Raw genomic sequence first — 27,522 nt, 5'->3', positions numbered from 1 at the left:
TTCCCATGGCTAAAAAGGAGCCATGGTTTCTATATTTGCCAAGTGGAAATATTTAACATCTGTAGGGATAGTGTGAACATGGGAGGAGCGTTTCATGAATAGCCCTCTAAACCACATCTGTCCTAGGCCACGGTGATAATATGGGGACTCCAGCACCTCCTATTACAAAGAACAGAGGCCAACTATGGTTTTAGAAGGGTGCAGGGAACTGGAGTTAGAAGACCCAGTTTGGAAGCTGCTTTCTCGTTTAAAATGTTTGGAAAAGGTAAGAACTCCGAATGTAATAATTGTTCTTAGTTTTTCTCTCTTATAAGATTTCAAAGATAAAGTAACTTTAAATAATTATATGTTATAAAAATAATGATTACTACAAATATTATTGACTCACAATTGTGTCAATTGATATCAATGAAATATAAATAAAGTATAAGAGTTAATCTTATCAAGTTTCTTTCTTTCTTTCTTAAGGGAAATTTTTCTTTCAAAGCCATTAAAAATTAGAAGAAATGGGGCCGGCCCGGTGGCTCAGGCGGTTAGAGCTCCGTGCTCCAAACTCCGAAGGCTGCCGGTTCGATTCCCACATGGGCCAGTGGGCTCTCAACCACAAGGTTGCCGGTTCGACTCCCGCAAGGGATGGTGGGCTGCAACTAGCAATGGCAACTGGACCTGGAGCTGAGCTGCGCCCTCCACAACTAAGACTGAAAGGACAACAACTCGAAGCTGAATAGCACCCTCCACAACTAAGATTGAAAGGACAACAACTTGACTTGGGGAAAAAAAAAGGCCTGGAAGTACACACTGTTCCCCAATAAAGTCCTGTTCCCCTTCCCCAATTAAAAAAAAAAAAAGAAGAAGAAAGTCCTAAAGGGTAAGGAAATAAATTTACTATTATTTTCTTCCTACAGAAGAGCTTTTATTATTGCAGTTACTACTATTATTATTTTAATAGGGTGAATGCTTATAAGTTTTACTCCTCTGAGACTTAAACAAACACAAAATTCTGTTCCATTAATTATTATCAAAATTATAAGGCAAGCTCTATGAAAGTAAGGACTAGTGTGCTCATGGCTGAATTACCAGGGCCTAGGATAGGAACTACTGCATAGTATATATCAATAAATAACCGTTGGATTAATGAATTTATGAACTTCCACATCAGTCCCTTTCTTTTTTTATTTTTCACTTTTATTTTTCCCTTCTTTTTTTCCTAGTGATTATCAAGAAAGTTCTCCTGATTAGACTGTAGATGTCATCTCAGATAAGGTTCCCTGAAATTCTGTGGTCAATATTTACTATCTTAAATGGGGCCTGGTAGAATACTGGGCCAGGTTTAGAGGATGGGCAGAGATCCTTTTGACCAGTATGTAAGACTATACTACTTTGCATTTTTCAGTTTCCCCCAAGAGTAGTCCTTGAGTTTTTAAATTGCTTCTGAATATAGATATCTCTTTGTTGATCACCTTAGTCATCTTCAGGAAAGCCTTATCTGCAGGAAATTTCATAGTGAAAGCTCCCGATTACTATATTGTGTCACCTCCCTTTGTACTCTAGATTTTGGAAGAGGTTGTATATGTGTGGTGGTCTGGCTTTCTCATACACTTGCCATATATGAAGCATTTAAAGAGGATGACCTTCCTGTGCTAAACTAGGGTTCCAGGTTCATCACAGATGTTCCAAGCTGCCATAGCCTGGGAAAACTAATTGGATATAGAATAAGGCTAAAGGCAAGTACTTCTTTGCCCAAGTAGGGTAATTGTCCACTATCTGGACCAACTCTCTTGAGGAAGACAAGAGAGGGATGATGGTCCCCTGAATGGATCTTCTTGGGACATAATAGTCTTCAATTCTGAGTTTTAGGCATTGATTATGAATATGTAAATTACAATGGGTCAGAATAGAGGTAAACGGAGTCCCTGGCTGCCCAAAAGGAAGCACACTCCAGGGACAGGGAAAACAATGATGGCTAAAACTTCTTCTTGAGTGGTTGGTAAGGTAATTTGGGTTATGCTTTATTGCTTGGCAGGGGTGTAGTAGAAGGATCCCACTTCAACATCATAGATTACTTGGCATCATACAGACCCCTTGACGTACTACAACCTGTTCTGGAAGCACCTCCAAAACATTCTTTTTTCAAGGGATAGGGAGGTGGAATGAGATAATGCTGCAGAAGACCTTAGAATGCAGAAGATATCCATTGAGTGGAATAGTATAGATCAGCAATTATCTCCAGAAGACTGTAATCATTGCTTTTCAAAAATCAGTGTAAATGGCAACACACTAAAAAGGTAAATAACTTCTTAGTATTATTATGAAAATATTTGACTTTATGGACACACTTAAAGAGTGCTGTGGACTCCCCCTCTCCCAACGCAGAGACTATACTCTGAGAAGGTGTGGGTTTTAATGAGGGAGAAGCCCATAAGATGTTTCTGGGGTTACTGGTAACACTGTATTCCTTCTCTTGAATGATAATTACACATCTGTATACTTTATAATCATTCATTACAATGTGCATATATCATTTATTTTACACACACACACACACACACACACACACACACAAATAGAGCGAAAAAGATACTTATAGTTCAGGGCTATCCAAATGTGATAAATGAGCTCGTGGGCTTGTCAAGTTTTCTGGTTCAGCCTAGGCCTGTGGAATTGCTGCTCTTATAAGCATCCGCATGAAAAGTCCCAGCCCAGCCTTACAACAAAACCACAACTAATATTAAACAAAAGATGTGTTTTGTAAACACATGTAGTACTTTTGGTAGTGCTTTATAAAAGGTAAATCACTATACGATGTAATACTCACGATTATGCTTGTACAAGCATAACTTATGGTAAGATATTACAAAATCCATGTCAGCTTTCAGAAAATATAACGTGCTGATTTTAAGAAATTAAGGAAAAAAACATAGGTCCTTACCTAAGGAAGTATTCACACTTTTCAGGCTGGTGTTAATATCCACAATACTATCAAACAAAATAAAAGATATTATAGCAGTCATCAGACTTTCTCCATTAATTAAATTGATGAGGTCTCTAGAAAGACCTATGGAAAGGAAAATATTTAATGTGGGAAAATCTTCGTTAGTATTAAATATTAAAATTTTATTGGCAAGTAGAAGAATATTCTTAGCTATGGATTTATATCACATACTATCTTTACGTACTTAAATAAACTTTAGTCATTTTTGAAAACTCCCTTCAAGGAAATTTAATTATACATCAACTGTAAGTTAAGCCTAGACCATCATAGTTGGGTACCAAATTAATTCTTGATTATGGTTTATGTAATTGAGATAATCAACTTGAGTTCTCATTCTTGTTTCAAAGTACAGATGAAAACATAAAATTCATTATTTTAAAAAATTCAATGATTTGGCCTATATAAATACACACAGCATGTATTTAAGGCAAAATCAAAAACATGATGGAAAAATAAAGGAAATTCATAAACCAAGGCTTTATAACACTACCTAAGCAAAAGATTAAGGCAATTTTCCAGATAATCTCACTATAATAGAAATTGATTTTCCCATACATCCCTTTCAATGGTTTTAGAAATCAAGGTCCATGAATGGAGAGCACCCTGATATTATCTACTTCCATCCTAATTTTCTTCTATTTATGATGATATTCTAAATTTAGATATCTATTATTTATCATTTTTCTTTGCTCTTAAGTGTTCTTGTACTGGCAAACTATAACTTTGAGCATCTTTAATGATTTTCTACATTCCCATAGAAAGCAAATGTTATTACATGGTAAAAGCCCTTCTTGGGAACCAATCATGCGATAGCTGTGATCACAATCTACTACAGTAAGTATGCTGTTGGAAGAGAAGAAAAGCCAAGGCAGTCTGTTTTTGTGTAAGCTCAATTGCCTTGATGGTCCGATTCTTCCTGTCACTGTATATATGCCCTTTGCTGCAAGACTTTGCAGTTTCTTTCATCAGAGATCCAGTCTGTTTTGTTAAAAAATCCTGATGCACGCAGAGCCTTGAAAAAGATTTCTGCTTCCTCTCCCTTTGACTGCTGCGGCCATCATGGCAACATTCCTTGGTTATCCTACTGGATGAATGTGAGAAATATGTGGAAGAAAGGTGGTTTCTCCTAGTTGAGGCCATCCTAGATCATGTAGCCTCCAGATGACCCTCCAGCTGACTGTACATTCATTAGCCAGTCAACATCAGCAGAGTATAGCCCATATCATCAAAACCGCCAGACTCATGAGAAATAATACCTAATTGTTGTTTTAAGCCACTGTGTTTTGGAGTTTTTTCCTTACTCAGAAAAACCTGATATGGTTGTATAATTATTCCACTTTAGAAAATGGAATTATAACAAAATGTGAACATTTGGAAATAAATAATAGCAATGGGGACATAAGAGGAGTCAACAGCCCATAAAGAGCTCAAAGACAATGTGAATGTACTCATACACTCTATTCATAGGCCTGGGAGGGTTCTTTCTCTTCTCCTTCTCCTTCTCCATCTTCTCCCCCTCCGCCTCCTCCGCCTCCTCCCCTTTCTTCCCCTTCTTTTGCTCCTCCTCCTCCTTTTTATCCTCCTCCTTTTTTTTTTTTTTTTGAGAATAAAACTTTAAACTATAAAAATCTTGCTTTTAAAACTCAGGCAAAAATATTTCCAAGACGAAAGTATTTTTTAAAAGATACAGAGTGAGAAGAAAATCCAAGTTCTACAAGTAATGGCAAAAGGGCCAACATTTCCAAGAATAACCTTGCAAATTAATCCAAAAAATTTATCTAAATTCAACAATGGCAGGCCAGGGAATCAGTTGAATACTAACTAGATTAGCTAATTAAAAAGTTAAGAGAAGCATAGAATGCTCTCAGGTATCATAAGACTCCCCCAAATCTTTTGAGTAGAAAAGGGGCTGGCACTGACAAAGTCCCTAGAGGCGATGTTACATGATAGATGCTGACTCTTTCTTCTCCTAAAGTCTTACCTCACAATCTTAATCTCCTTGTTTGAAGACTTGGCTTTCCTTTATTCACATAGACGTACTTGATGTGTCTCCCCTACTTTATTCTGTTTGCCTCAGATAGTTCCTTTCCCTTTAAGTGGCCATAAAATGAAAGTGTGTGTGTGCGCATGCACACATACATGTGTGTGGCATATTAAATTCTGTTTTAAAACAAATGTTCTAGTTCTCATTATTAAAAAGTGACTGGAGGAAAACAAATTAGGTTATTGTTTTTCTTGAATGAGGCCCCTGGATTTGCAGTGGGTTACGTTAACTTGGTATTTTACTTTTAAATATATTAATATATTTCTTTCTCCTAAAATAGTACACACTGAAAACACTCATGATTAGTAATTTTATTGTTTTGTACTCTTCAGGCTTTTAGTGTGAATGGTGACAATGACTTCAAAGGTAAATCAAATTTTTTTTACAAATGGCATTATTTTAGTGACAGTGTTTTCAAAGGAAAAGAGGTGTTGGACAATAGAAATGTCACCACAATGTATATGCAGTATACATTGCATATAAAGAACTGACCTGTTGGTTCAATGTAGAACCATGTATAAAGTCAAGGATTCCAAATAATGCCCTACTCTATTCCACAATTGGTTGTAAGATTTTAAAATATATATAGTAAGTAAGCCCATCACTGCCATTTCATTCTGTTTTAAGCATCACCACCCAAATTTTTGTGCTCAATCCCCAACGCCCCAGTACCTCACTTCATATTGTGAAAAGATACAGTGAACAAAAAATCTTAAAATTAGACAAGTTAAATACAGAATAGGATGTTTTAAATATAGGAAATCAGAAAAATATACCTACCAAGGTTTCTTATAGAATTGGAAGTCAGTATGGGATCTGAACACACAAGGATAGCCGAAAATAATAACCATGGGGTGTTTTTCAAATTTAATTTATTCACAGATGCCAGATACCAAAGAATTAAGGTATAATTCATTAAAAAGCCAGGAATTGTAATTAGAATTATCTGCAAAGAAATTTCACAGATAGAAAAATCAGATTGCTTCAGTATTCCATTTTTAAAAGCAGATAGTCAAGATTATTGAAGATGTACAATCACACTCAATCTGTCAAGGGAAATTTGAAGTTATCTTATTTATCATGTATGTGCTTACAGTTCTGGAAATAAACGGCAAATATTGCAATGAGATTCTTAGGACCTAAGAAGTACCATATTATAATTAAAAACGAACTTTTCATTTTCTTGATAAAACCACTGACTACAGATATGTATGTGTGAAGGTACATTCATACATGTCATATACTCACACATATACACATTTAACTGTGCATAAAAACTGAAACATCGCCTATTAACATAGAAAAAAGAACACAAGTTTTAAACTAAGTGACAAAAAATAAAAATAAGTGACAAAAAAAGAGAAAATATGGTAACGGAAATAATGTAAAGAAACAGCAGAGGATTATAAAAAAACGTGGGAAGGGAAATTCTGTTATTTTAGGACTGAAACCCTTGCCATCCCACCATTGCCTTCTACTTTCTCTTATTCTACCTGTGGTGGCCATTTAGCAGGACTTTATTCCAAACTGGACTTGGGAAAATGTGATGATTGTGCCTGAAGTTACCTACAAGAATTCAGAACGGCACACTCATATTCACTGCAGTATTATTAACAGCAGCCAAGATATGGAAGCAACCTTAAGTGTCCATCAGTGGGTGAATGGATAACGAAATGTGAGACACACACACACACACACACACACACACACACACACACACACACACTGGAATATTATTCAGCCTTAAAATAGGAGGCAATCTTACCATTTGAGACAACATAGACACATCATTTTGTGTCTTCCATAAAGATTACTAAACTGCCCTCCAAAATGTTTTACCAACAAACACTGCTGCCAGTAGTGTACCAATCACTCCCATTTAAAACAATTCTCCAGAGAAGTAGAATCAAATGATACCCCCAGGTTCCTGTCTCAGTTTTTGCTACTACCTATCAGGAAAGTCATACATTTTCTTAATGAAAAAGCAGAGGTTCTCATTCCCTCATTATTATACATTTATTCACCTGCCTACTATGGAGTCAGGCATACAATGCTGTAGGCACGGGAGAGGCATAAGTGTGATGCAGTTTAAAAAAAGAATATAGAAGAACTAAAATATTAAAATCATCTTCCTTCTGATTGTTTAGCTCTTTTCACTTGTACAGAGACACTCCTGCAGAATGAACTGGGGAATGAGCACAGGAAGCCTGGTGCAGATGCTAGTTCTAAGTGATTTTGGTAAAGGCACTTGATCATACATCTCTAACCCAGTCTCAGAAGTAGCAGAACAATGACAGAGTATTTATATGGAGCTACTGAGAGTGTGTCTTTGGTGAATAAAGCTTGACAACAGCATCAGGATGGTGAAAGAAAATCAAGGCCCTGTAGGTAAGTTACTTCTAGAGTGGTTGAGTTCTCATTTTACGGTTTTGGTGGTCAGGATTGTTGTATTACAACTCCTGTTTGAAGGAACACATTAAAACTAGGCTCCAAGACACGAGGATTGAGGATCAGGAGGCCCAAATCCTGATTCTTCCACCACATAGCTGCTGTTGATACCTCAATAAATCACATGGTATATTGTTTGCAAAAGTGGCTGCAGTAATTCTGCTTCTGAATCCACACCATTGAGTAGTTATCTCCAACACTGACTTTGGGTTAGTCACGTGATTCACTTTGGCTAAAAGGAACAAGAGCAAATATGATGCAAGTAGAGACTTAAAAAGCACTGGCACATGTGAGCTTGCCCTCTCTTGCTGATGTCTGAGACTCTGCACCTGCCACGTGAAGAAGCCTGAAATAACCTCCTAGATGATGAGATATATGTGTCGCAGTGACACCAATTGCCTACAGCCAATACTAATGGTACCAACCAACAGGCACAGCAGGGCCCTTTACCTCACCCTGCCTCCCCTGAGCCCTGGAGTTGAACAGACACACAAGAGACGGCTTGGCAGAGAACAAGCCCAAACTATATCTCTATTCTTCATCTCTTGTCATTTGTCTTAACTCCATTTATCTGGACTCTATTTAAAGTGTAAATTGTTCTAATAGTTTTGCTTCTAATGCAGTTTAGGTAGTGGTGTTATATTTACAAAACTATTTTTATCACTTTGAAAGAAATGCACCTCTGCTTAAGATCTAAAGTATTTTCCCTCAAGGCATATTCTTAATGAGGTCCAAATCTCACGTGATTAGAAAAAAAAAAAGCCTAATAATTTGTGAATTAGCTTTATAATTGTGTCTGGAAATATTCTCCTGTGTTTTTTTCTTCTGCATGTGGGTAAGGGAGTTTGAGAAGGCAGGTATTAAAAACGTGACTTTCATCAATAATTTCCTTTTAGTGGAAATTAATATATTTCAGAATAGCTCTCTTATAACATATCAGAATTAAAATTATAACTGGCATTAAGTTCTGCCACTCAGATTTTCAAAATGACATATTTCCTCTAATTTTTTTCCCCTGAGTCTTCTATATTCTAGACAATTGCCAAGAAATGGTTTATTCACTAAAATGTAAAGCTGAATTTACTTCCTCCACACCTCATACTTTTCCCGTCTTCTTTGTTTTCTAATTTGGAGCAAAATGTTTAAAAATCCGAACATAGGTAAAATGTAGTAGTTCATGAGTGAATGATATTAAAAAAGAATAGTTTTTACCTGCCAAAATAACTTGTGGAGCATGTAAAGATCCATGTCAAATGCAACATTAAAGAAAATTACTGGTGTAAACAAATCAGAAAAAAGAACTGGATCCATCCATTGTATAGCATCTGCATATCTTTGGACCTAATAATATAAAAATATGTCATTTTCTCATTTATCCATCCTTCTATTACCATAGAATACACTCCAGACATTCCTAATTCTAGCAAAAGAGAAAAAGATACGTTATAATTTTAATAAGTGCTAACGTCTAAACTGTTGAATTTTTGTAGTTTTCCATCAGATTATTACCAATTACAGCAGAAAGGTAATGTACATCTCTACACCCACTTTATTCTTTTAAAGAACAAGTATAGGAAGTAACGTTTACATGAGTACTAGAGAATATGTGGGAAATTTTCAGGCACACGAGAGGGAGAAAGAGATTTCAGGTAGATGGATTATCATGCACAAAATCCACAGAGGAGTAAACAATCACATCAAATTCTAGAAACTACAAATAATTAGCCATGTCTTACATAGAAGATGTTTGTGGAAAACTAGCAGTGATAGAGACAGAGAAGTTAATGCAGTTTGTGAAATAACTAATTAATGGTTTTTATCATAAAATACTTAGTTGATATTTGTAAATCTTATTATGGGCATCCATTCAACATCCATTCATTAAGGAAATACTGCGTATCCACTGTGTTAGGTGATATCTTCGCATTTGAGAGCTGATTCTCCATGGTCTCTTATGTTTCTCCATGTCTTAAGAGTGGAGGCACTGATTGCTTTTCTACCAGACTATCTTTTCAAGAATGTTTGAATGACTAACAGCTTTGGAAGACAGAGAGAGTGTCTCTCTCCAGAAACCAGGGCAGGTTTACTGTACTGTCCATTATAATGAAGATAATGTCTCCCTCTGGGCAAGAGGGCAGATTAGCTAACTGCCCATCATGAAATATTCAAGTTCTCTAAGCTCAGGTTTCTTCTCTAATAAACCAACACATTGTGTATGCAGGTTTCACCTGCCCTTTTAGCTTCTTTCTGGGGGAATTGGGACTCATGGAACAAGCACAAGAAAATGCTGATACTCTGGATTCTACTATTGTGATGAGTGATAAAGTCCTTTTTAGCTGGCCCAGGAGTCCCATGCCTTTTCCCAGGACTATAAAACTGTGGCAGGCTAACTTATTTGCTTTCAAATTGAGTAAAATTGTAGACCCTTCACAGTTTTTGACATATGGTTTATTGCTTAAAGAACTGTTGACTAATAGAGAAATTACAGGAGTACTTAATATTGTTTTTGTATCAAAATCATATGGTTATAAAACCTGTTCATGATAAATGAAGTAGTAATCTGCTTCTGTTCTTGCATGAATATGTTTTCCATAATGTTATTTTTACATCACTGGTTAAGTTTGTTTGGGAAAGTCAATCATTTTCACACACATTCTAATTCATATTCTGACTGACCAGAGTAGGTGTTGGAAAACTATGGCCCCTAAGCCAATTTTGGCTCAATGCCTATTTACATAAAGTATTAGTGGATCACAGCCATGCCTATTCACTTACATATTGTCTGTGGCTGCTTTTGAACTACAATAGCAGAGTTAAGTAGTTATGACAGAGTTTATGACCTGCATAATCTAAAATATTTTCTGTATCGACTTTTATAGAAAAAGTTTGTCACCATCCCTTGGGCTAGGGGACTATTTATTGTATCAATAATGCATTCTATATCCCTTATAATAAGGATATTCTCTCTCTACCTGACTCCAGTTGTTCCCAACTATTTAGTAATATGATAGCTGCCTCGACTATATCTATAGTTTGCCTTGCTCCTCACTTCTAAGACCAGATACAAGGTTTAATTTATATTTCTTGATGTATTCTAAACCAGGCATACTTAGAGACTAGCCTATATTCGAATGCAAATCCTATGAAACATTCCTAACTGAGGCAATAGATTGCTTCAATTAGTAGCAAGTCAGTAGCAAGTCAGAATTGTCTTGCTACTAGAGCTCAAAGTCTCTCTGGGCTTCTGTCTTATCAACCAATTCTTTTCTAAGCTTTTGAATTCTGTTTAAAGACTCATTAGGCTACTCGTACTCTCAGTAGCTGTACATTTACTCATTCTGAATTGCCTACCTAATTTGAGAGCTAGGCTCTCTTTTGACTATGTTTAGCTGGATCTCAGCCTTTCACACCTGGCTCCTTTTTCTACACATCTAATGTGTTACACCCTAAGCTCCTATTAAACAACAGAGCAGTGAAGAGACAGTCGCAGTTTTAGAAATTTTCAAAAGCTACCTTTGCGTTTATATGAATTTTAGATATAGTACAAAATATTCATATTTTCTATACATACCTGGTCAGATGTAAAACTTAATATTTCAAAACTGCCTCCAATTAAAAATAATATCACAGGGAGAGGAACTGGAAAGTCTTTCAAGTGTAGGTTCAAAAATGCTGCAAAAAAAAGTGTCTTTACTGAAAAGCAGTAAAATAGCACATTTTTAGAACTTTAATTTGTTCTGATTTTTTAATACTGTGGACAGTGAAATATTGTTTCACTACTCACTTCCTATATTCCTGTGTTTGAAACCCTCCCTCGCACTTATGCACACAGAATCAACGTAATCGTTAATTTATTAGGTTCCCGCTAGACCTCCACTATAAAGTATCTCATTTTCTTAGAACCATTAGTAAATATTGCTAACAATCATTGGCTCTTGGGTTACTACTAAAATATCTATAGCAGTTTTTGCACATGCTGAGTCAGTTTCTTTAGCAATCCTGCAATGAGAGGTTAATAACTAAACTTCAATGAAATCTGGCCAATTCCCAAGATAATGATGAGGAACCAGCTATAATAATTTACCCAATAAGAAAAACTAGCTATCATTACTAGTAAGCTACTACACATTAGAAAACCTATAATGAATATTTAATTTTGTTCATTATTGTTATCAAAGTGCAACAAGAAATATCACAGCATTTGATTACTGTTTAATGTTTTCTGTTTCTTTTTAATACAATTCCTAATCAGGTCAAGGAATGCAAAAAAAAAGTGCTTCCTTTTGGTTTCTACAGTGTTTTTTTTTTTTTTTTTCTCATAGAACTGGGCATTATTTATCATTTGGACAAAACCAATGAGACACCCTGCCAACTGGTTAAAAAGTAACTGAACCATTCAGAAGACCTATCACTTTGAAAAGTCTTTGTCCAGGTGAAGAAAGCAGTGGGACAGCTAACTTTAAAATATGAATGAAACTATAGTTTATGATAATACAGTTACAAAAAAAATCCTCCAATCCTTGATTGTCTGCACATCTGCTTCAGTTCTCCCCATCACTTAAATCTAACCATGACCTAGCAAATAAGGAGGTGTGAATATTTTGAACCCCATAGAAGTGAACAATATGGATCAGATTTTACATGTTTTCTCTCAGGGGCAGATTATTGTTGGATTCGTTTGATTGAAAATCTTGGGACAAAGGTATGAATTTAGGAACAAAATTCTAATTTCCTATTACTGCTACTTTTTAAAAATTCTCTATGGTGGCATTTGCAAGATATATCCATAGAATAAACTCAAATAAAGAGAGTTACACCTACCTCCAATTGTGCAGATCAAAGACAATATTAGAATGATTTTAGGGAGGTCCTGAGAAGAATTCGTGAACTTATTCCTGAAATAGTCCATCCAAGCGTCAGTAAGTCTTTTGTTAAAAAAAGTGAAATTAACAATAGGGGATATCGAATCCATCTTGTTGTTTCTTACAGACCATCTGAATCCAACTCTTTATGACTCTGCAAAATTCACATAGGATCAAAGGAAAGTAAGATTTGCCTTCTTGGTGGCCTTCTAATGTTGTTCTCAAAAACAAACCAAAAAAGCACTTATTTTTCTTTATTTATTTCTAGTAATATCTTAGGGTCTGCCAAAGTTAAAGATACTCCCCTTTCTATGATGTTTTCAATTTAAATGAAATAGAAATGGTACAGTCCCAAGTGGTACAGACTAACCAGTGTCCACCTTCTGTTTATCTACAATGTCAAGCACCACTCAGCATTATTCTCTTGCATCTATCCAACTGTCTGAAAGAAGAATTTTTCATCTAACCAGTTGCCAGGACCACAAGCTGGTGCAGGTTACTTAGCTCTGGGGATAGACAACTGAGGGGTTTGCCCTCAGCTTCACTGAGCCTCTGGAATTATGTTCTGGCAGCTATTCCAAAGTAAGAGAGATGGGGGGAAAATATTCTTATCTCTTTTGTTGGTCTGTCTAGATAGACATTAATAGACCATGATGATATTCAGTCATAGCCTTCTTTTACCTCATTTGGAACACTTCACGGGTCAGGTTTTCTCTAACTTTTATATATTTGTATATCAACCAAGCTCATAATAAAAATATGGACACCAAAAGGATTTAAATCAGGGGAGTTGTTATATGTCCTATTTCATTGTTCCTTTTTGGAAGAGGAGCAACAGGAGGCATGATGTATCTTGGTTTGAAGAAAGAGATCGTAGCTGCAGTCTGCCAATCCTACCTGCTTCCCATGGTAAGGAAAGTTTTACATCAGGGGTCTCAAATTACCTGCAGAAAATTCTTTCAATTCTCACATAACAGTGGCTTAGTATCTGCTATTAACATCTGTTCTAGCTGCCTTGCTAAGTAATTAATCAGTTGCTAGTAAATTTTTCTCATAATCCAGCAATGTTTTTTTAATTTAGTTTTACACACACACACACACACACACACACACACACACACACACACACGAGGTTGGACAATTAAGTTTGCGAACTCATCCTAGGAAAAATGCTATATACTTCATTGCCGAATATCACTACGGTCACGTGACCTTTGAAGTACTCCCCTGGGGAAGCTATGCACTGATGCCAGTGCCTAGTCCACCCTTCAAAGCAATTTTGGAACTCTTTTTCTGGAATGGCCATCAAAGCTGTTGTCGTATTACGCTTGACGTCCTGAATATCATCAAAATGTCTTCCTTTCAATATTTCCTTTATCTTCAGGTAAAGAAAGAAGTCATTGGGGGACAGATCAGGTAAGTAGGGAGGGTGTTCCAATACAGTTATTTACTGGCTAAAAACTCCCTCACAGAGAGTGCCATGTGAGATGGTGCATTGCCGGGATGCAAGAGCCATGAATTGTTGGTGAAAAGTTCAGGTTGTCTTTTTCATGCAGCTTTTTCAGCACGTCCAAATAGTAAACTTGGTTAACTATTTGTCCAGTTGGTACAAATTCATAATGCACAATCCCTCTGATACCAAAAAAGGTTAGCAACATCATTGCAACAAGTTCCCAAACTTAATATTCAGACCTTGTGTGTGTGTATACACACACACATATATACACATGTTTTCTCATATGTTCTTTTCTGATTACATGTTTTCTCATAGGTTCTTTTCTTATTCTGCTTTTTCAAAACAATATTTTGGAAAAAATTTATTAAATGAATATGTGCTTATTGTGAACACTTTTGAAATAAATATGTAAACAAACATTTTAAAAACAGAAAAAAAATCATCCACAGTTACGTCATCTAGCGGCCCTCATATGTTTTAGTTACATTGTTGGATTCATCCTTACATAATTATACTTTATGCTGTTTCCAACTTGGTATCGTGTTGCCAGCATCAAAATGCCTTGTAAACACAATTTACAAAGGTTGTAGCTTACTAGCACCAATGTAAAAGTGCCAACTGTGTGGTCAGACTGCCTGGATACAAAGGCCTGATGGGCAGCTGCTCGCAGGGTACAACACTGAGCAACTTCAACGTTTTTGGCCTCAGTTTTCTAACCTGTATAGTTTCTAGTCTGTGTAATCTCTCTTCCTGCATTTATTACTTTTATTTGGAATTAGCTGTCGAGCTATAATGATAGTGGTACCTGGGTCTTATACACAGAGATTCCTATTAAATGAGTCTTGGATGTAACCTGGGCTCCCCAGGCAATTTTAATGTAGAGTCAACGTTAGCAACCACTGTGATTCACCCAGTTCAAAAGCAATACGGTTCAATTTTTAGTCTCAACACCAGCTTCTTTTCAATATCCCTGAGTCAGATATTGTGAGAAAGGGTATCAATGCCTTTTAGGCAAAGACAACAGAAACACATCTGTGGTTGACAAATTTGGTTTCTTTCTGGCCTCGATGAGGTAGAACAGTCACCCCCGAGAACTGTGGGGTATTTCAGTAAAAGGCTGTGAGAAATAACTTATTTATCATTGTTATGGCTGTGTCTGGGTAATTTTGGAGGAGTTCTAACGAAGTGCGGGGTTACTCTACACTGGGTGCTGTCAGAAAACAAGATCCATAGGGAGGGCAGACTAGAATGAGCTATAATATAATGGGTACAGATGCAGCCGTCACTCATTTTAGCAGAAAGAGGGGATATTTGTTACTGCATGGGTTGCACAGTGACTTTGTTTTGTCTCACTTTCTTATGGTCTCAGAGTGACTAGCTGTGAGCATCAGACAGGTTTGTACTGTCACTGAGTGAGACCTAATTCTGAGTGTCAGACCAGTGCCCTGATGGCAGGGGCTGCTTTTTTGGGTTTTGTTTTGTTTGACTTTTGTCTTATCTCAAAGGATGTCTAAATTCCTTAACCTCTCTTTAACATGTCAGGAGCTAGAGGCAGACCAGGGGATTTTGATAGTAATATAAGTGATAGAGCAGAACAAGCCCAGCTATCCCTCTAAGAGACAGATTCTTAACCTTAGCTACACATTGGAATCATTTAGACAGCTTTAAAAATACAGGTGCCTAGGTGTCACCCCTAGAGGTTAGTTTAATTGGTCTGAGATACAGCCTGGCTATTGGGAAATTTAAAATCTTCCCAGTGATTCTAAAGGGCAGCCATTATTTAGAAGCACTGCTCTAGGAGAAGTCTATTTGCTCTTAGTTAATAATAAACTTTTATTAAGTGATATTTGCTCTTAATTAATAAACTATTTAGGACATGTATTAACTTGTCGACTGTTACTCCAGGACTAAACATCCTGGGCTTGACCAAAAAAGGAAAAGTATTTTCTGCATCATAGTTATACATTTCTACATGCTTGAAGAATTTAATACAGTTAAGTAGTCTATTGTTTTCCAACTTAAAAGTGGGGATCCATTTTCCCATAAGCATTTTACCATTTCTAAAATTGTTTATTTGAAAATTTTAATACTTGTTTACACATTCAATCCTAATACTTCCCTTCCAGAAAAAATAAAATCACTCCAAGTCTTATCCTTGACATTCAGGGATATATATGATCAAGTTCAACAAAAATTCACTAGCTGGCTATGAATATGTGGCAAATACTCAGTTTTAGTTTCTTCAGCCTCTACTCCAAATTCTCCTAACAAACTTTTACCCCAAGAAATGATCTCATCTTAAATTAGCATGTGAATGCTAATATTACTCTAGTTTAATCTTTTTAAAGATATGGGTAAAGAACTAGAAGTGAGAATAAACAGATTTTTCAATGTAATTAAAACTCTTCTTCAGCTTAAAATGACCTTTGACAACTTGAGTTAAGTTTATGAGTCCATGTCTCATTTGCCTTGAAATTACCACATAGGTAATTTGTTAATTTATCAGTAAATTAGATAATGGCTTAATTCTCTTTTTCAAGTTAATGAATGACTGCCCTCTCAAAACTGGCATGTGGATTTGTGCTCAACAGCCTTATGAAATTCGCTTTCTCATGGACTGGAAGTCATACTAATTTACCCTGCCCCTGAAAATGGGAAGTCTTTTTTCCTTTTAATCACTGCATTTTGCAGGATTCAGGTGACAAATATAATATCCTGAAGAGGGCACTGTGGGTCCCAGTAATCTTCACAAGCTGCAGAGCTTTAGTTTAATGGTTTATAGCAGACAAACAGTTGGGGTTGGATGATCTCCTCAGTGAACTCCCCTACCACACAACACAACAGCCCTCTTACATACTCTGTGAGTGGATGGTCTGTTGCCCTCTTAATGAGTGTTCACTCAGAATGAGCCTTTCCTCCCTCTTGGTTCCTCTGCTCCATACACCTGAGGAGATTTAGCACAGCATCAGTGTGCTTTCCTCTCAGTACCTCATTAAGGCAAAGCAAACAAACGTGAGCCAGGTAAATAGTTCAGAAAGTTGACATAGGAAGTTAATGGGGGAGGGGCAGGGGCTAAGGGGCAGAAAATTAAGCAGAGAGGCTGGTTGGTCTTTGGGAAAGTCCTTGATTAGCTGCCATGGGAAAGGTAGAAACTCCGAGGAAATGCTAACTGAATACTGTGGGAGTATTTGTTCTTCTCGGAGAGGAGGCTGAAGGAGAAAGTACCAGAGTGGAAGGGCAACTTCCTGAAGGGGAAAGTAGGAAGCGCTCACCATCTGAAGCCTCAGAAGTGGTATCCTGTGGTACATAAATGAGAAGTGGACGCTAGCTATTCCGTTCGTCCCAGAACAGCCACAACCAACTGCAATCTCACTGACAGTTACTTGCTCCAAGCCCCACCCCTGGTCCACACTCATTGGCTCTGGTTTCATAACCCTGACTTGATTGGCTAATGAAATACAGTCCTGGAAACAGCACACATAAGGCAAACCTTTGAAACCTAAAAGCTGTTGTGGGGACAGAGTCCCAGAGAGCAGTTTCCAGGCTCTCGGCCTCACATGGAAAGGTGCTAGCTTGGTTATTAGGTGACCATCAGCTGTAATCAGATGGCCATCCGCTGTGGCTGGGTGGCCATCAGCTGTTACCAGTTAGCCATTAGCCACGAATATAGCTGCCAGTGGCTATGCTATGGGGGTTGGTTGGTTGGTTGGTTGGCAGAGAAGGGATCAGTGGATTGCCGCTAGCAAGTGCTGTTGGCAAGCGGATTGTGGATTGCGGATCCTGTTGATCCTACTTCCCGTGTCTCCTACTTCCTGTGTCTCGCCTGGCCGCCAGCAAGACTGGGGTGCAGGAAGGTCCCTCCTTGGGGTACTGGCCACAGATGTTTGCTTTTGTGTCTCCACCAGCCGCTAGCGAGAATATAGTGGTATGACTCCACTATCTATGGCACCGTGGGTGTTCCTTTTTGGCCTCACCATATCCTGCGTTCTTATGCGGGGAGTGGGACCAGAGACCCGAATAACACCCCGCATGACACTGTGCTATTTATTTATTTTTTAATAAACAAGGAAGGGTGAAAAGGAACTTCCAGAAATTGTATTGCTATGTTAATTTAAAGCTTCGGAACAGTGAATTTCTGACAAAGAGCCCATGCACACCGTTTTCCCAGAATTCTGGTAGCAGAGTGTTTCCTGAATAAAATAGAATAATACAGATTTTGAAATACAAGGACACAGGTTGCTGGGTTAGAACAAAAAAGGGAGAGAATGGCTATTTTGTGCATATAGAAGAATGGAATCAAGACAGGCAGGGTGGACTTTCACTTCTGGGTCGTTTATGTGGGGAAATTTTTATGAATAATGATATACTCATTTCTTTTTACTAAACATAATATGTGAAGGATATTTTAATTAAAATTACTTAATGATATTACCATAGAGCCAATTTTCATATTCCCACTTTCATCAAAAAACATTTTGGGAGGAATTTTTTTTTTTTTAATTTTTAAAATACAATTTATTCTTTATTTAGAAAAAAATATTAATTTGAATTTTGTTTTAAAATTCTCTGATGTTCCCAACCTCAAGGTGTGAGAAATTTTACACAGCCTGTGAGGCCTGTGCCAGTGGGGGTCTTACGTTCCTTCTGAGGTGCTGCATGGAAAACACAAGACCCAGAATGTTTTCTTCCATTCCCAACCTGAGTGAATTTCAATTCCATTATTCCTTGTCCCCCAAATCTTTTTCCTTTCCTCACTCACAATAAGACATTTAATGTTAATATTTCAGTGGATTGATTTTTGTTTATTAGTTTCAGATGCACAAGACAAAGTAATATATGCTCATAGTAATTTTTTAAAATTTTTTCTATTTCTGCGGTGTGTGTTGTCACTTCTCTTTCATTTCTGATTTTATTAATTTGAGTCTTCTCTCTCTTTTTTTTAATGAGTCTGGCTAAAGGTTTGTCGATTTTGTTTATCTTCTCTAAGAACCAACTCTTGGATTCATTGATCTTTTGTATTGTCTTTCTGGTTTCTATTTCATTTATTTCCACTCTGATCTTTATTATGTCCTTCCTTGTACTCTCTTTGTGCTTATTTTGCTGTTCTTTTCCAGATCCCTTAAGTGTGAAGATAAACTGTTGATTAGCAATTTTTCTTGTTTCTTTAAGTAGGCCTGCAATGCTATGAATTTCCCTCTTAGGACTGCTTTAGTGGCATCCCATAGATTTTGGGTCGTCGTGTTTTCATTTTCATTTGTCTCGAGATATCTTTTTATTTCTTCCTTGATCTCCTGGTTGACCCATTCATTATTTAGTAACATGTTATTCAGCCTCCATGAATTGGTGTGTCTTCCAGTTTTTTTCCTGTAGTTCATCTCTAATTTCATAGCACTGTGGTTGGAGAAGACAATTGGTATGATTTCAATTTTCTTAAATTTATCAAGACTTGTTTTGTGGCCTAACATATGGTCTATCTTGGAAAATGTTCCATGTGTGCTTGAGAAGAACGTGTATTCTGCAGCTTTGGGGTGAAATGCTCTGAAAATATCGATTAAATCCAAGTGGTCCAATGTGTCATTTAAGGCTGTTGTTTCCATATTGATTTTCTGTCTGGAAGACCTGTCCCTTGTTGTCAGAGGTGTGTTGAAGTCCCCTACTATGATAGTGTTACTGTTGATCTCTGTCTTTTTGTCAGTCAATATCTGTTTTATATATTTAGGTGCTCCTATGTTGGGTGCATAGATGTTTACTAGGGTTATGTCCTCTTGTCGGATCGATCCCTTTATTATTATATAGTGCCCATCTTTGTCTTTTAATATGTTCTTCATTTTAAAGTCTATTTTATCAGATATAAGTATTGCAACTCCAGCTTTTTTCTCATTTCCATTTGCATGAAATATCTTACTCCAACTCTTCACTTTCAGCCTGTGTGTGTCTTTTGATCTGAGGTGAGTCTCTTGTATACAGCATATACAAGGCTCTTGCTTTCTTATCCACTCAGCCACCCTATGTCTCTTGATTAGAGCATTTAATCCATTTACATTTAAAGTGATTATTGATAGGTACATAGTTATTGCCATTTTAAAATTTGTAGTTAGATTGTTTTCATCTTTCTTCTATTTACAGAAGTCATTTTAGTATTTCTTGCAATGCTGACTTGGTGGTAATAAATTCCTTTAGCTTATTCTTTGCTGGGAAGCTCTTTATCTCTCCATCAACTTTAAATGATAGCCTTGCTGGATAAAGCAATCTAGGTTATAGGCCTTTGTTTTCCATCACTTTGAGTATCTCCTGCCACTCCCTCCTGGCCTTCAATATTTCTGTTGAAAAGTCATTTGATAGTCTTATGGGAGTTCCCTTGTATGTAACCCTCTGTCTTTCTCTTGCTGCTTTTAGGATTCTCTCTTTGTCTTTAACTGTTGCCATTTTAACTATAATGTGTCTTGATGTGGACCTGTTTGGGTTTATCCTGGTTGGAACTCTGCACTTCCTGGGCTTGTATGTTGGTTTCCTTCATCAGGTTAGGGAAATTTTCGGACATTATTACTTCAAATATATTCTCAATCCCTTACTTCCTCTCTTCCCCTTTTGGTATTCCTATGATGCTCATTTTCTTGCGCTTGATGTTATCCCAGAGAGCTCTTAAATCATCTTCATTGTTTTTTTATTCTTTTTTCTTTCTGTTGTTCTGTTTGGGTGATCTTTGCTAACTTGTCTTCTAAGTTGCTGATTCGATCCTCTGCTTCATCTAACCTGCTGATAATTCCTTCAAGTGAGTTCTTTATTTCAGTAATCGTGTTCTTTATTTCTAACTGGTTGTTCATTATGATTGCTCTATCCTTTTTTATGTCATCTCTAAGCTCCTTAAACATTCTTATCATCAGTGTTCTGAACTCTGTCTCTGATAGGTTGGTTACCTCTGTTTCATTTGGTTCCATTTCTGGAGGTTTCTTCTGTTCTTTTATTTGGGACATGTTTCTTTGTTTCCCCATGCTGGCTGACTCTCTGTGTTTGCTTCGATGTATTAGGTAGAGCCCCTAGAGTTCTTAGTTCTTGCTGGGTATCTTATGTAGTATGTGTCCTTAATATTTGACTTACACTACTTCGATCTTCTCTGCGTGTGCTCCAAAGGTGACTTTTGTGTTGTGTTATTGTCCTATTAAAGAAGATCTTTAATTGCTTTTCACTTGTGAGTAGGTGGGGTTAACTCCTAGGCTGACTAGTTGTGAGACTTGGCTCTGCCCACCGTAGGGTGTTCTGCTGAGTGAGGGTTGACCGTTTAAATGTGGTTTGGCCTCTATGGGCTCTTGTGCCTGTAGAGAATTGCCTGTGGGTGTGTCACTTGTAGGTCAAACCTGGTAGTACTCTTGTTTGGTCTGGAGTTGGCTTCTGGGTGTGTTGAATCTTGTGCCTCTTAAGCTGGGCGCTGGCAGGGCAATTTCAGAACAAAGCAAATCACTAAGCACAACAATAACAACAACAACAAAGAAAAAATCAAATACATTCAAAGTAAAAACAACCTATAACCCACACTCAACACAGGCAAAGATATCAAAGCTATAAAGACAAAACAAAACAAAACAAAACAAAAAAGAAAGCGAGAGAGAGAGAAAAAAAAAAAGCAGCTCTAGTCTTGGCTTAAGCCCACCAAGTAATCTCCAGGTTGTCCTCTGCTGTACCAAAGAGTCCTCTGTGCATTGTGCAGGCAGAGCTGGTCACCTAGTGCCCAGAGTGACGTTAGGACTGCAGATTTAGATACTTGGGGCTGAGGGGGTCTGGATGGCAGTTTCTACAAAGTCAGTGCAGTTTCTGCCCTTGCCTGCACATATGCACACTGAGAGTAGCACCACCAGCCCTGTGTCCAGTTCTCCTGAATCTTAGGGCACTTCGTGTGTGTGTGTGTGTGTGTGTGTGTGTGTGTGTGGCGGGCAGGAGATTTCTGAGCTGCTGAAAGCTCAGAGCTGTGTCTGCTGCTTACTGCTGATCCCTGGGAGTGTTTCTGCAGTTGTAATTGCCCTGCCCTAAGCAGGCCGGAAAGGGTGGGGGCTGGGGATGGAAGGGTCTTCCCTCTCCCAGCCCAGCCGTGTCACATTCTTCCCGCAGGCCAGAAAAGGTGGTGGCTGGAGGTGGAGGAGTCTCTTCTCTCCTAGCCCAGCAAAAATCACACTCTTCCCAGCCTCTTCCCTGGGTCAGGGTTGCACACCGGTCTTCCCAGAGCCTGAGCACTAAGGCTCCTCTGTAATCTGACACTACTCCTCAGTTCAGGGGCCAGTTTAAATCTCTGGAAGGGCAGGGATAGGATTGGAATGGGGGGGAGGGCCCCAGGTATGGAGTTTGTGTCCTTTGGCCGAACTAGGGCCCAACTGGCTGCCCCCTCAGCGGGAGAGATCAGCTGTGGGATGCAGGGAAAGAGCCCACCTGGCTTTTGTGTTCTCTATTCTGTCCTGGGATCCCCTGCGACTCTGCTGCTGCAGATGCCGGAAGCGTTTCCACCGCTGAAGATGCTGACGGCATTTCCACAGACTCAGATCTGGAGGAATTTTTTTAATGATTTTGAAATCTAGATATTTATTTGGCCAGTGTGATACCTCTTTATAATTGTAGTCACTCAAAGCATTTGTGAAGCTCTTTCTATGCGTATGAAAAGGAGTGTGCAGAGAAGAGAGGTCAAAGAGTGGGGAAAGTGAAAGGTGAACCCACCAAAGACAGAAGAAAATGCTAAAGCATCGTTAATGAAATTATCCTCCTGGCTGACAAGGAAGCATTCACAGCCTTCATATGCGGTCTTGTTATGATCACAAGGCAATAGATTGTGTTGAAGGAAATTACGTTCACAAAGGTAACAATGTAAATCCATTTGGGGTTTGGTCAGTTAAGGAAACTAGGAAAGGCTCTTAAAACTGATAAACTGCACATATGTTTCAATGAAATAAAAATTGAGATTGTTTCCGAGTAACTCATTTAGATGAAAATATAAGGATCACATGGAAGATCTTGTCTATTAGAGCTAAGATTAGAATAGCAAATGAAATAATCATTATATCTATATACTTAGGAGAAAGATATTGACATTTATTTTAAAGTTTTAATTTTATTTTCTGTTCTCTGTGTTTCATCTCTTTCTCCAGTCCCACTGAATTCTACACCAATAAATAGGTCAGTGTATTTTTCCTGTAATTTATTTGGGTGGAATTCAGTGGAAAATAAATAATTAGTCATGGTTTGTTTCTATAATACTTACTGTGATATGTCTATCTAAATTTGATTATGCTTTTTAAGAGTTCACCATTATTAAATTTTAAAGTTTTATGTATTCAAATCTATTGATGCTTTTTTGTGATTTCTTCTTTCATTTTTAAGTGAAGCCTACCCTTTATGGTTAAGAAGTTTAATATATGTTGTAACCTATTTACTTCTAATTTTTAATGAATTGAATTTTTTTAAAAAACCTGTTTAACTCATATCCCTTCAGAATTATTTTGGTGCATAGTAAATGCCACAAGAGTGGCACAGCGCGTGTACTATAGTCATTCGGGAGAAGTGAGGTCATGATTACTTTTCACTGAGATGAACAATGAAGGTTCTCAGAGGAATCAAGTTTTGAGCCTTGTTAAGACAGATGGGAACTGGTTAAATAGATGAGGGTGGTGAAGAAATGTGGGTATTTGGAAAAAAAAATTACCTTATCTGCATTATGTCTATATACATGGAAACTGGTGGGATACAGAGATAAATAAGTGATTTCTTTCCCAAAACAGTTTACTTGTATGTAAAGTTATCAATAGTGTGGCATGTATAATAATAAAAGCAGTTATGTTAATTATTATTAGAGAAAGTCATTGAAAGGACATGACCAAGTTGTCCTCAGAGCTGGACCCCTTCTCCTGTCCTTGGAATGAACGTTCTACCCACTGTTCCTACACTGAGAGCCATTTTCAAAGATGCAACTTTGAGAGAGCAATGTGTTGTAGAGGCAGTGTGGATGAAACACAAAACTGAGCACAGGTAAGGCCTTTATATAAAAGTCTAAGATTTTGGCTGACAGGTTTGGAGATCGACTCATCTTGCGATTGCCTAAGACAAGCCTTGTAAGTTCCGTTCCTTATTAAATCTGCCACCTACCAATCTGGAGTGGCCTACCTTTTCTTTGGTCTCTCCCTACCCTCTGTGTATGAGGGCTAGTTTCAGATTTCACCTGGAAGCTTCCAAGTTTTCCAACCAATAGTTATTTATACAAGGAAATAATGAACTTTTTCTTAGAATAAATAAGGATTTGGAACAAATGAAGTAATGACTCAACAAATTTTGAGAGATAAACTAAGCTTACATATATACAGAGTTTTGTGAAATACAAGTATAATATATTTAGGATATTCGTCACAGTTCTCTGTAGTAGGCACTGGGGCAGTATTATGTCTTAATAGTATTATGTTTATATATCTTAAGGAAGCTGAAGAGTAAGTATAATGGGAATTAAGATAAAAAGAGTGGGTAGTTGAGGAAGGTGTGGCTAAAAAAAAAAAGATCTCAAAAGCTGAATATTCTGGATTACAAGGATGTCCAGTATGTGGCCATTAGAGTATATTGAAAAGTGAAATAGAAAAGAACCTTTAAAATTTTTCTTGAGTAAGTTTTAATATACACACACATATAAATATTAAGTTTCCAACTCAATTTTTACCTATATATCAACCCATGAAACTACAACCCATACAAAGGTACAGGCTATCTTATTAAGTTTACTGATGGATAATCTATCTTTTTATTGTTATTATAAATAGTCTTCCTTCCCCCATATTTTCTAACTAGATATTGTTTTGGCAAAATTTTTATTTTATTATTTTTTCATTCATTTCCACCTCTCCCCTTTGGCAACCATCAGCTTATTTGCTGTAGCTATGGGTCTGTTTCTATTTTGTTTATTCATTAATTTTTTTTGTTAGATTCTACATACAAATGAAATCATGCAGTATTTGTCTTTCTCTGTCTGACTTATTTCCCTTAGCATATTACCCTCTAGGTCCATTCATGTTGTTGCAAACGGCAAGGTTTCATTCTTTTTTATGGCTGAGTAATATTCCATCATGTATATATGGCTCATATCTTCTTTATCCATTCATCTATTGATTGACACCTGGGTTGCTTCCATATCATAGATATTATAAATAATGCTGAAATGAACATAGGGGTGAATATAACTTTTGGAATTAGTGTTTTGGGGTTTTTTTTTGTTTTGTTTTGTGTGTTTTTTTTGGATAAATACCCAGAAGTTGTATTGCTGGGTCATATGGCAGCTCTACTTTTTCATTTTTCAATTACAGTTGACATACAGTATTATATTAGTTTCAGGTGTACAGCATAGTGATTATACATTTATATAAATTATGAAGTGATCACTCCAGTATATCTAGTAACCATCTGACACAATACATAGTTATTATAATATTATTGACTATATTCCCTATGCTACACTTTACATCCACGTGACTATTTTATAACTAACAATTTGTACTTCTTAATCCCTACCCACTTTTCACCCATTCTCCCAACCCCTCTACCATCTGGTAACCATCAAAATATTCTCTGTCTGAGTTTGTTTCTGTTTTGTTTGTTCGTTTGTTTTATTTTTTTTAAATTCCACATATAAGTGAAATCATATGGTATTTGTCTTTCTCTGTCTAATTTATTTCACTCAGCATAATACCCCCTAGGTCCATCCATATTGTTGCAAATGGGAAGATTTCATTCTTCTTTATGGATAAGTGATAGTACACTGTACATATGTATCACTTCTTCTTTATCCACTCATCTATAGATGTACATTTAGGTTGCTTCCATATCTTGGCCATTGTAAACAATGCTGCAGTGAACATATGGGTATACACATTCCCTCGAAGTAGCATTTTGGGTTTCTTTGGATAAATACCCAGAAGTGAGATTACTGGGTCCTTCATTATCTCTTGTTATAGCTTTTGTTTTAAGTCTATTTTGTCTTGTATAAGTATTGTTACCCTAGCTTTTTTTCCCCCCCATTTTCTTTTTCATGTAATATCTTTTGTAATCCTTTTATTTTCAGTCTGTGTATGTCATTTGATTGAAGTGAGTCTCTTGTAGGCAGCATATGTTAAGGCCTTGTTTTCTTATCCATTCAGCCACCATGTCTTTTGATTGTAGTACTTAATCCATTTACATTTAAAGTAATTGTTGATAGATAAGTAATTATTGCTATTTTATTATTCATATTTCTGATCATTTTTTTTCTTCTTCTTCTTAAAAGAAGTCCCTTTAACATTTCCTGTAATACTAGTTTGGTGGTAATGAACTCCTTTAGCTTTTTCTTGTCTTGGAATCTCTTTATCTGTCCTTTTATTCTAAATGATAACTTTGCTGGGTAGAGTAGTATTAGGTGTAGGTCCTTGCTTTTCATCACAATGAATATTTTTCACCAATCCCTTCATGGCAGCTCTATTTTTTATTGTTTTTGAGTAATCTCCATACTGTCTTCCACGGTGTCTGCACCAATTTGTAATCCTACCAATAGTGTCCGTGAGCATAATTTATTTTGTTATATATTTTTCAGCTATTTTCTTAGTGTTTGTCCTTGGGATTACCATTAACATCTTACTTTGTAACAATTTAATTAGGATTAATATCAACTTAATGTTAATACAATACAAAAATCTTGCTCCCATGTAACTCTGACCCTCCTTTTATGTTGTTGTCAGAACTGGCATCTTTATACATTTCGTGTCCTTCAATTTAAATTTATAATTATTGTATTATTCAATTGTCTTTAAATCAGAGAAGAAAAATAGGAGTTACTAGCTGAAAGCCATTTATACTGTCTTTAACATTTACCTATGCAGGAAACTTTACCATGCTCTTTATTTCTTCATTTGGATTTCAGTTACTGTCTTGTAGTGTCTTAGTTTGCTCAGGTATGACTAATTACCACAAACGAGGGGAGAGAGGTTATAAACAATAGAAATTTTTCTCACAGTTCTGGAGGCTGGGAGTCTGAGATCAGGGTGAATGCCCTCTTCCTGGTTTGCAGACAGCCATCTTCTCATTGTGTACTTACATGGTGGAAAGCAGAGAATGAGTTAGCTTTTTGTCACTTCTTATAAGGGCACTAATTCTATTCATAAGGACCTCATGGCTCAATTGTCTCCTAAAGACTTCACTTCCGAATAGCATCACATTGGGGATTGGATTTCAACATATGAATTTTGGAGGAACACAAACACGTAGTCCATAACATGTTCGTTTCATTTCAGCCTGAAGGTGTCCCTTCAGTATTTTTGTAATGCAGATATGCTATTAACAAATTCTCTCTGTTTTTATCTGGGAATGTTTAAATTTTTCCTTCATTTTTGAATAGTTTACCAAATATGGAATTCTTTGTTGACAGTTTCTTTGCTCTAGCATTGTTAATAAGCCTTCTTACCTTTGTGGTTTCTGGTGAAAAATTAGCTAATATTGTCCTAGGTCTGGCTTCAATTCCCTACCTCTGGTCTGTTAGAGTAATTAAAGTTTATTGTACGAGATTCTGCAAGGATCACCTCCCCTAACTTATAAGACAGAACATTCAGTCCAAAAGATGCTAATCATTAAACAAGCAGTAATAGAAGTACAGGAGGAAAAAAATCCTCACTTTCAAATGGATTGTTCATGTTAACATATGCTATAAACTTGTAGTGAATGAGCACTGCTTTTTTAG

The 27,522-nt window shown here is 36.9% G+C and overlaps 1 protein-coding gene across 1 annotated transcript in view; it reads right to left on the bottom strand.

Moving 5' to 3' along the window:
* Positions 1–17,148, bottom strand: part of SLC9C1 (solute carrier family 9 member C1) — an 85,027-nt gene extending 67,879 nt beyond the window's left edge. Inside the window, exons 1-6 of the mRNA XM_088794355.1 lie at positions 17,075–17,148; positions 12,306–12,500; positions 11,056–11,156; positions 8,697–8,825; positions 5,817–5,982; positions 2,930–3,055 (exon numbers count right to left, since the gene is read on the bottom strand). Coding sequence (XP_088650481.1) covers positions 2,930–3,055; positions 5,817–5,982; positions 8,697–8,825; positions 11,056–11,156; positions 12,306–12,456 — 673 coding nt within the window. The 5' untranslated portion in view covers positions 12,457–12,500; positions 17,075–17,148. The remainder of the gene's footprint in view (positions 1–2,929; positions 3,056–5,816; positions 5,983–8,696; positions 8,826–11,055; positions 11,157–12,305; positions 12,501–17,074) is intronic.
* Positions 17,149–27,522: the final 10,374 nt, after the last annotated feature.

The sequence above is a fragment of the Rhinolophus sinicus genome, chromosome 17, assembly GCF_057876585.1.
Source record: "Rhinolophus sinicus isolate RSI-liver-muscle chromosome 17, RSI-T2T, whole genome shotgun sequence".
NCBI classification, from domain to species: Eukaryota; Metazoa; Chordata; class Mammalia; order Chiroptera; family Rhinolophidae; genus Rhinolophus; species Rhinolophus sinicus.
This window is presented reverse-complemented; position numbering and strand designations above follow the sequence as displayed.